Source organism: Asparagus officinalis, chromosome 8 (assembly GCF_001876935.1).
Source record: "Asparagus officinalis chromosome 8, Aspof.V1, whole genome shotgun sequence".
NCBI classification, from domain to species: Eukaryota; Viridiplantae; Streptophyta; class Magnoliopsida; order Asparagales; family Asparagaceae; genus Asparagus; species Asparagus officinalis.
The window spans coordinates 18,915,025-18,926,435 of record NC_033801.1 but is presented as its reverse complement, the minus strand read 5'-3'; the positions used below and the strand labels follow the sequence as shown (position 1 = coordinate 18,926,435).

The window sequence follows — 11,411 nt, the reverse complement described above, 5'->3', positions numbered from 1 at the left end:
CAGACACGTCCACTGAGTTACAAGCTAATATGGATTAAAACATAAAACAATTGAAAACAAGTAGCCAATCGCCTGGCATGCCACTTTTTTTTAAAGTGAAGCAATCAAGTCAAGGGAGTCCACATGCTAAGGCAGACTGCTTAAGAACCAACTAGATAATCGCCTGACATGCCACTTTCTCTTAAAGTAAAGCGGTCAAGTCAAGGAAGTCCACATGCTAAGGCAGACTGCTTAAGAAACTCGGTCTTTATCATGCAAGCAATTAGAATATGTACACCCGACAAATATGTGACTAATATAATGTCCTCTTCACTGACAACACATGCCAGAGGTCTCTTTGCTATGCAAATGGAGATCGTAACAAATGAGCTCAGCTCATCTCTTTGTAAGAATTTGTACTCATACTAACTATGCAGTTCATCTAAATGTATATACATGTATGCAACCGATGAAATAACAGTAATGATTTTGGTGGCTGTTAAAACATCCACATTCATATATGGAAACAAGAATAGCAGAGATTCTAGTAACTTCAAATTTGGTTGGGTAATTCACAATATTTTACTACAGGAACATACATGCGCTCATGCAAACAGATATATCACCATGTTGTTTTTCCTATTCCCATCAGAATTGGTTGAGCAGTGCAAAAGGCTATTGTTCAACTTTGTAGTTTGCATTCTCATAAGCTTGTCTTCAGGTCCAATAGAAAGCCTCACAAAGCCTATATTCAGTTATTTGACTCCAAAATGCAATACAAGGGCACTACAAAAAACGAAATTCTAGGTAAATATTTAAGCTTAACTGTCTAATTGTGTCACCAAACAGTGCATCTGGCAAAGTTAAAAAAAGTTGGTACAAGGGCATGAAATTTAAAGGGACAAACTAGACAACCTTATGCTTTTCTCATCTCAGAAAATAAATTTAATATGCAATAAATAGCATACATCTTGATTCTTAAGACAAGATTCGAGATCTATATGTATTGGCCTTTAGGCAAATGACTCTCTGATGAGACAGTGGTCACAGTCCGCTATTTGTAAATTAATATTTTCAATGTAAAATATGGACATGATAGGAGGAAAGAAACCTAACAGGAGTTATCCATGCTTTCACAAATAAGAGCTGAAACCTAAAACCAACAAATGCCACATACATCTACAGATGAATTCTCAGTGTATGTCTAATTGGTAAGTTCTACTTTACTGCTGAGAGACAATCTTTTTTCAATAACACTGATAACTAAACAAAATAAAGTTCATCAGTGTGGAACAAACGCAGACAATAAGTGCCTAAAATATGGAAAATGGCATACCATAAGGTAGAGGAAATTCCTGCTCCCTGTGGCAGCTTGAGGTCTCAGACATTGGAGAGCTAGAAACATTTCGATTCTTGGAACCCAAATGAATGACCAACTTGGTTCCTTTGACCGTCTCATTCTTGCCCGGAGTTTTAGCAGTGCATTCTTTAAAATGCAAACCTTGTGATTTCTTACTGTCTGTTTGGACCTTGGTTTTATTGACATTGTCGACACCAAATTCCTTGGTAGTGTTGTACTTGTTGCCTTCGAAATGTTGACCAGTTCTGAAAGTGCTTTCCAACGATCTTTGCCCATTCTTCTTATCATAATTCTGATGAGCCCCTTCTGTGTTACTAACAAATTTTATGGACTTCTTTGTAGGAGTTTTATTTGCTAAAACATTCTTGGACACAATGTTCGTACATTCTTTAGAATTCTTAGCAGACTTATCACTTAAACCTTTAACAGAAAACTTTAAGGACCGTCCATAATCAGTTTTAGGTATCACAGGACAATTTAGTTCATCATCTGAGTCAGGGGAACCGTCATCCTGGGATGGCAATCCGGCACCAGCCCTCAAGCTAGCAATCAGTTTATGTTCATCTATATCTTTCCGCTTCCAAAGTTCTCTAACCGCATCATCTGTATCTCTCACCTGATCATTATGAGAAAGTATTATTTGTCATCTACTATACAGAATTAATCAAAAGGAAATACACCTACAACTTCCGGAAAGCATTACAGCACCTGGTAACAATCTCCACGACATGCAGCACATGTGTACTGTAGATTTTGATCTGCTTGAAACTGTTGATATTTGTCATCACTGCATAATACAAAGGAAACATAATTTGATTATTTGATATTTTTTGAAATAAATATAAGATGAAATACACAAATATCTAAAAATAAAACAAATTACACTAGCAGTAAGCTGTAATTAAGAAGGCTCAATGATAATATTTTTCTCAAAAACTGTTTGTTAATGAAGAAAATAATGCCCAATCCACCGTCATGTGGCTAACTACAAATTCTGTAGTCTATAGATTCAAAATTAAGGTAGTTTCTTCAGAAGTAAAAGAAGAAAAACGTAATGACATTCTGAAGGTGGAATGACATTCTGAAGGTGGAAAACTGCACAAGACAAGAATAAAAGTTAGCAATAGTACAACAAACATGAGGAAAACAACTATATAAACATTGACAACAACATGGCCAACTGTGCTTTCACTATCAAAAATTGGGTGTCTTTTTGGTGCACGGAATAGCAAGATTAAGAATGAAAATGTAAATGGACATCATGCATAGTGCAGATTCAATAAAAATACTAGCCTAACAATAACCCTCTCAAAAGTGAGATCTAAATTGCCTATGGGTAGCACAGAATTCGTGTATCTCAAGGACCAAAATAAACTGTTTTATGAATAGATATCATGGATAGTGCAGTTTCAATAAAATCTTCACATGCAATTCACTAGATATGACCTGGGTCTATTCATTGATTACTTACTCCGGTATGGAAGAAGAATGCTAATGGAAGTCCCGGTTGATGAAATGAGAATACAACTCATCTCAGTAACTGAAACTCTTTGGTCTAAGGTCCTCTTTTACAAAATCGCGCAATTAGACTGATGCCACTGGTCACAATATGAAACTACTGCAAGTTTAGTCTTTGCTTGGCAATGAATGAGATAATGCTCAAGGTTTATTCTGTTAAATAGGGGCTGACTAACAATCAGTTTCTTCGATCATAAAGAATTACGGTGTTTTCAAGGCTGATCCTCAGATATAACATTCAATCTGGTTTTATTAAATTTCCTTTTGATCTGTCAAGATTAAATAGGATGTTATAGCATAATAAAACCTATATGCTATAAAAAAGATCACCCATAATACTATATCCAATATAGTTTGCAACTTCATAAATAGATCATAATCTAGGGATAAAAAGAATTAAAGGTAGAATATGCTACTTTTACAACATAAGCATCAGATAAGTGCTGCTAACTATTTGGATGAGCAATGAAATCCTTCTTCACCAATTATTTTGATTAAAGAATCAGAATGTGATTTGTGATGCTCTTCATTGTCATTTTAAGCAAGTTAATGAGTTCTCCTTACTTTTACTAGCCTTTCAAGGGAAATCAGATATACTCGCTCAGTAAATACCTTCTCAACACTTTGACATACATGGTAACTCATACATCTAGGGAAATCAGATATATCCGCCCAGTAAATACCATCTTACTACTTCTCTATCTGGTCAGTAACTGGTAACTCATACATCTAGGGTCATATACTCAATCCTCTACTAGCATTGCCATATGCACCATCACATGGATCCTCTTTATTTTAAAATTTAATAATTGAAATGATTTTGGGCTTTATCTGCTCTTCGAACTCATCATGTATAACATAAAGATAACTCTTTAAGAGAGCAGAACATGAACTCAAAAAATAATAAAATACAGGAACTACTGAAAATGGAAATAAAATACAATCTTCATAGTAATTGCAGAAAAGTAAGTTGGTATGAACCTGATACCATCACACGAACAATGTATCCATCTTTCACAAATATCACAGCAAACCATCGGAGTAGTTTCAGAATCTCTGTACACCTAAGAAAATCAGTCATGGAATTGGTATTAGCCATTGCATACAGTTTTGCATGGTCATGTGAGTATGAAAATACAAGTACATGTGCATGCAGTTATGTATGTAAGAATGTAAAGATTGAATCAGCAGCAATAAGCAAAGTTACAATACGCAATCAATGCCATTATCGCATACCAAATAAACCGCATATGCAGCACATATGCAATTAGCTCATCGGAGGAGGAAAAATAAGAAATACAAAAGAAAAATAAGAACACAGAAAAACATGGAATAACAAGTAAAATATTTTATAAGTTCTAAATACATATAGATCCTCGTACATGGAAATGACTGTGAAGGACAACTCAGAGTAAATAAAATAATACTTGTTTCTAATCAATTAATAAACTACCACCGACAACTAATGCTAAATTACAGCGTAAACAAGAGTACTTGAGTATTAAGTTAGAATGCTGAACCTTGCAACATGGCATAACTATATTCATAGATCACAATTAGCAAACATAACTGACCAATGGATATCTATTAGAAGATAATAGGAAAAAATATTTAACTCAATGTCTACAGATACATGTGATGCCTATTCATCCATAACCATGAGAGAATGCAACTCCATCTCATAGATACATGTCACATCAGAGACACATAATTAAAACAAAAGGGCTCAAATACAAAGGGTATGCTTTAACTAAGGGGTTAAGCAAAAAGTCAGATCCAACAATCATTGCATAATCTTAGGCACCTACTTATCCAGACACATAACAATTATGCGGCTTCATAGTCTTTTCTATGTGGACAGTGCTGATTTTTTATATATACCTAATGTGGATATATCACTTGTGGTTTTCCACAGCCTATGCAGCGATGTAAATTGCATTTCGAATATTGCTAATGAGTATAATCGGAGTAAGAAGTGAATAGTGAATGTACATTCCTGCATATGATCCACCATAATGTGTATAATCATTGAACATGTTAAGTTAAAAAAAGTTTAGGAAATAAACACACAGTAATCATAAGATGATCTAAAACCCAAAAAGATTCACAAATTCAATATTACAAGAATTCAATTGAATGCATGAATCATTGAATCCCCAAAAATCCCTCTTAATCTCTCCCTCCCTCCACCCCTACCCTCGTGGATGTTTTGTTTCTATCAGAACAATTTTCCTATTTATGAACTGAAGATGGTGGAAACAGTTTTATTTAAATTTGTATAGTTTCTATCAGAATAGTTTTTCTAATTATATGATCCGCCATGTATAATCATAAGCATGTTAAGTAAAAAAAAGTTCAGGAAAAAACCACATAGTAATCATAATCTAAAACACCAAAAAGATTCACAAATTCAAAATTAAAAAAATTCAATTGAATGCATGAATCATTGAATCCCCATAATCCCTCTTAATCTCTCCCTCCGCCCACACCTCGTGGATGTATAGTTTCTATCAGAATGGTTTTCCTATTTATTATAACTGAAGATGATGGAAACAATTTTATTTAAATTTGAATAATGTGAGCTTCTTGCTGTCATTATTTTCATTTACAATTGTTGGGATTTGACACTCCACCTTGTTAAGCTGTTGAATGGAAATGGGTGGAAAAAATGGCAAAGTTGTAATTGTAAAAGATGGGGTGTGGGGACACAGTTGTATGTGTGTAATGAAATTAATAATTAATCTGAGATCAACATTATTTTTCCATCCGCATCTTATGAGAATTAAAATTCCTGTAAGTTTTTTTTATTATATAGATAATAAATTAATAATTCGCCTGTTTTCTAACTAGATACCCACATGACCCTCTAAAATCATAGTTCAGAACTAGATGCGCACTGAAACAAGCCTGAGCCATGTTCAATGAGTTACAGGAAGCAGATGTAAAGGGTAGGATATACATCAAAGAAGTGTATGACGAGTGTTTTAAATTAGAACACGTATCATACAATTGGGTACACATCTGAATAAATATGGGCATACTCAAGAAGTGTTGATGTCCAGTACAGGTACAATATGCGTCGGGCACGAATACAGATTCATAATAGAAGTACCTATGCAACATAGTTGTAGGGATCTCACACGCCATTAACTATTAGTGTAGGCTTGGTTAGAGTGAAATAAGATATGAGGCCATTTATCATCTCGCTCATGCCACCTATCCACCCGTTTAACACTTTCCAATTTCTCCAAAACAGTTGATTTGCTTATAAAGCAAAAGCATAGAGGGAAATAAGTTCAACACACCAAGGCTGATCAAGTCTGTAAAATAAAAATATACTGCAAAAGATTCACTTTCCAATTTCTCCAAAACAGTTGATTTGCTTATAAAGCGAAAGCATAGAGGGAAATAAGTTCAACACACCAAGGCTGATCAAGTCTGTAAAATAAAAATATACTGCAAAAGATTCACATATCATTCCAGTTTTGATTTTTTTCCCCCTTCTTTGCCATGACATTTTACTTCTCCAGTAGCTTAAAAAGCCATTGTTCCAGGTTCTGCCACATGTAGTATTTCTAACAGTTGTGCCCAGAGGAACTACTACATGCAAAGAGGGACTACTGACTATCATGGAGCTTCTCCACCAAGTGGCAGTGGCAACTTAACAAAGAGACAGATGACTTTTAGACAGTGGTAGGGAATAACTGATATTATGTTCACATAAGCCTACTTATGATTGGCAACAACTACTCAAGTCCAAGACAGATACAAGATAAGCAATAGCATTCGTGCCTACTATCTACCTATGATTTATAAAATTTTGGTCCCTTTGGAAAAGTTTTAACTTGTTTTTCTTGTTCCGTTAGCAAAAGTATTTGCATGGAGAAGATTAACTGGTTTACAAATGCCAATATTGTAGTGAACTAGCATGAGCTGAATAATCAGATATTTAATTGTGAATGATGTTTTCCACTCAATTTCACTATTGTCTAACCAGAAGACAGACCATGTAAATCGAGGAGACAATCATGGGCCCTCAATCAGTATATCTCTGTATAATCGACACACATTTCTTTAAAAATTCATTTGCATCCCTTCAGCAAAACTCAAGGTCGCCTTTTTTCAAACTCCTATATTCAACCAATTAATCAAATATGCTCTAAAGGCACCTCATTTTGTGCCGTACCATATTGATTGGTGTTCACCTATCAATTTCAGACATCTGGAAGTTGCAATCCAGGAGATAATCATGGGTTTTCAGACTCCTATATTCAACCAATTAACCAAATGTGCCCTAGAGGCACCTCATTTTGTGTAGTACCATATTGATTGGTGTTCAGTTCAGCTATCAATTTCAGACCTCTGGCAGTTGGAATAGCAAAGAAGGAAGTAAATTAATAAATTGATACTTAAACTTATTACTAAGAACATAAATACTAATTTACATAAAGAACATTCAAAGCCTTCCTTCTGAAATTTTCATTTTTCAGTACTCTCAACTTCTTTCCCTTCCTACTTCAGCAGACAATACCATACAAGCTGCATCAACACCTACCATGCATTTGAATGATATTCCTTAAAATTTTACTGAAAAAATAACTCATCTGCTCAATTTATATTACATTTCAATTTTGGATATTCTTTTGCCACTTCTTTGATGCATTTGTGATATTGGTGACACTTGTTGGATGAATATTGATATGCCAGTACACAGAAGTGGGCATAGATTCATATGTAAAACGATAATGCTTTTAGGTTAAAGCGTAATAAATCTAAAGGAATGTGTTTCGAGCCCTCTGATATAAGATTTTTCTCCTCACGAAAAGATTAAGAAGAAACAAAGCCAAGTCTGAACTCTATATTTATTCAAATGTATGAAATTATTATTGTTTATTGCATGTTAATATAAAAGGCTAATCACATTACAGAAATGAGAAAACCGCCATTTACTACTAATAATTTCTTAAAGGAAGTGGATATCATAAAACTTTTAATGGGTTCTACATTGACATCAACTCCAAATCACTTGGAATCACATCAACATGTTCATTTTCTTGTCTGCTTGTGTCCATTTGTGATTTTTCTGTTGCCATGCATGCACTCTATCTATAGCATCTTCGTTTAAGATTTATTATATTTGTTTAAGATTTATTATATTTGTGCATCTACGACATGCCCATATGATGCCAGCAGTATAAGCCACACAAGTCAGTATTTTTAACAAATAGGAAGAACAAAATGGATCTGCTCAAGTAATAACCAAAAAAAAGGATTTTTTTTTCTTTTTTCTTTTTACTAATATAATAGTTGTTCTCTTTATTTTCATCTGATTTACCACAAGAAATATCATGTGAAAACAGACAAATTTGTTTAGATGGATTGAACGTGTGAACTGAGGAGCCATTGAGTGGGCCATCAGCAACATAGTTAATAGTTGATGGGGCTACAAGGACTACACGTGAAACCAAAATGAATCTGGATCGAGGAAAAAAAAAGAGAGGGTATGTGGCTGTTTATTACACAAAGTATATGGTCCTCCAGAAACCGAATGGAAAACAAGAACCCTATGAAGCCATCACTAAAACAATGGGAAAATGTTTTCTTACCGTTACTACTGTTTGAATCATGATTCATGATCTTTAGAGAAAAAAAATCCAGAGAATTGTAAGTCATACCTTTAAACAAACCGGACAGTAGTTTCCTTTAACAAATAATCGTCCACAAGCATCACAGCAGGTATACCCCAAGAACCACCTACAGACCATTACTTCACAATGTCAGAGTAAGATCACGGGATCAGAAGGATATTGATTCTTCTCGACATAATATAATAATAAAAGGTATATTTGATGATAGGACATTGGACTTCAGAAAAGAAAACCCGCAGTAACAGCCCAATGAGGCTATAACCACAAAGAAAACAACCAGAGATACTGATAATATACAAAGACGCTTCAGTGCAAATTAAAGAAGATTACCTGGTGCTTGGACCATTGCCAGGAACCGCGGACCCACAACTATGACATCTAGTATGTTTTGAACAAACATAGGGCCCATGACCAACATTCTGCCAAGTAAAGAGTTGTTAAAAGTAACCAGAAAGTACAAAAATTATGCCAAATAATCAACAAGGAGATATACTTTGTGTGGTGGCTGTTGACAATAGCAATGATAAGCACCATCGCACCGTCTGCAAAACATTAGCTTATTGGGATCGCCAGTACTTTGGCAAACCTAAACAGAACAAAATAAAAAGCAGTGGTTATAACACTATACTACACTGGACAGAAAACAAAACCAATGGTTGTGGTGTGTAAGAAAAATCTTAGCAAATTAAAAGGCCACACAGATGAGAAGCAGATTGAACAGGACATAGAATATATAATCACAGATACAAGGAACACTATAAAGCTCATGCGCTTGCAGATAGAATGGAACACAACAACCGGTTTCATGGAAAAAGTGACCTACCTAGACATACCACCCACAAAAACAAAAAGAAAAAGAAAAAGAAAAAGAAAAGGAACCAACTAAAAAGAGCAGAAAAAACAGGAAAAGACATGCAAATTCTGCAAGATGAACACTGAAATTATTCATATGCCCACCAAACCGAGAGGCATCCATCGTTATAGAAATTAAAAAGGATTAAACACATGACATGTTTGTCTACGATATAGAAAACTGACAATATATGTTTCCATTGAAATGTGTCTCTGTGTGTGTGCGTGTGCGCGTGTGTTTCTAAGCATGACCATGCAAATTTATGTCTTTGTACAAGCAAGAGAACTGACCTCACAGATGCGGCAAGAGGGGCAGACCCATGAACCCCAATGAAACAGATCTGCAAAGATAAGATTTTAGCTACTGAGCATCAAAAAGCAATGTCATAGGAGAAAAGAATTCAAGTGAATACCTCTGTTTTCAGCCCAACTTTTTAAGCAGCTCCTGTGGTACTTCTTATTACATGTTTTGCAAGAAAGCATTTTTTGAGCTTTGATGCTTCCCTCATTTTCACCAGAAAAACATATACGACAGATAACCTTGATGCAGGAAGAGCCCTGATCCTCCCCAACATGACTAGGTATTTCCCCCAACAAGTCCTGGATGACCACAACTAATTTCATATACATGTGGAAATAGTTGAAAATTATCAATACCCCCCCCCNNCCCAACTAACATAATGGAGAAAATCAATGAGAACGCAGTCCTACTTATAATAGACATTAGTAACAGCTCAAAACTCGCTAAAACAATGATAAAATGGAAGATTGGACTTTGCAAGACTGTTAGGTGAGTACACTATCTTCAGATTCAGGAAGACATGCATTCCTTAGGAATTAAAAGAAAATATTGATCATCCTTCATCAACTTAGAGATATATAGACATCATTTGTAGTAACTAATAAGAAAAGCAGTCGTGTCTACAAGGTAATAGGAAGTGATAATTGAGGATACAAAAGGACATTATTAACTAATAAAGAAGTTATTTAAACCAATACAAAGGTATCCTCCTACAAGCCCCAACACTTATAACGTATTTGAAATTGGATACCAGAAAGAACAACACTGAAACAAACATTATTTAATAAATAGGTGGGTTTTACAGAGGAGCATATATATGATGATGGTGATAGAAATCTAGGATCATCACATGATGCACATTCTTCACTCAAGACCTCCTTTTTCTATTGTTACCAAAAAATCTAGTAGCAAGATACAAAATGAGAGCCCGATAAAGGAAAATAGAGCCTTCAGAAGTCAGAAATGAGGCTCTTACTGCATTCACAAAGCTAAACCAAGTCTCCAGGCTTCTGCAAAACTTCACATCTCTGGTCCTTCTGTGTGAATTTACAATCGGATTTCCCTAGAAAATTACTAAGTTCTTTTAAACTAATACACTAATATGGCATTTTGACAAGAGACGTCAAATTCTAAGCAACACCCATATAATCGGCTTCAAATTCCAAAGGAAGGAAATAGAACAAGGCCAACCTGCTTCCTCCAAGTGTTCCTGTCCTGGTGCTGAAAAGTTTTACGTAACTTAGGCATACTCCTATATAATCATAGTTTAAGATAAAGAAGCTAAGAAAACCTATGCCAGAATAAAGAAGAAAGTCTATATTTACTTGAGATTCAATAGGAGATTATATTTTCAGGAAGCACAAGGACCATAATTTAGTAAGATCATTAGCTAAGCCTTTTCCCAAGAATCAGGCATCTACAAAGTACAACTCCACACTAAAAAAAGCCCACAAAGAATTTGAAGAAATTCAACAACCAGTTATCTGAGCATCTAAATCTCTACGCAAAACCTAGCAAACCAATTATCAGGGGAACGAGCTACGCCTTTTAGTCAAAAATTTCTCCTATACTAAGAGAAACCCTAGAAAAAGGAAGCAAAATGACACATTTACCGTCAAATGTACACAGGCATGCCATCAAATCAAGAAAGACTCCAAAACGAAACTAAAATCAACAGAGAAATCAAACTCACAACATCAGCAGCCCCAATCTCCAACCTCCTGACATAATCCTCCGCCGCCACCGACGCCGC

At 35.1% G+C, this 11,411-nt stretch overlaps 1 protein-coding gene across 1 annotated transcript in view; it reads right to left on the bottom strand.

The window, feature by feature from the left end:
* The window catches only part of LOC109819533, a 13,909-nt gene that overhangs the window by 1,997 nt on the left and 501 nt on the right, over positions 1–11,411 (bottom strand). Inside the window, 9 exon segments of the mRNA XM_020385285.1 lie at positions 1,316–1,955; positions 2,048–2,126; positions 3,839–3,921; positions 8,533–8,611; positions 8,836–8,924; positions 8,999–9,091; positions 9,649–9,698; positions 9,771–9,957; positions 11,352–11,411. The exon segment at positions 11,352–11,411 is cut by the window's right edge and continues 3 nt beyond it. Of these exon segments, the coding sequence (XP_020240874.1) occupies positions 1,316–1,955; positions 2,048–2,126; positions 3,839–3,921; positions 8,533–8,611; positions 8,836–8,924; positions 8,999–9,091; positions 9,649–9,698; positions 9,771–9,957; positions 11,352–11,411 (1,360 nt within the window).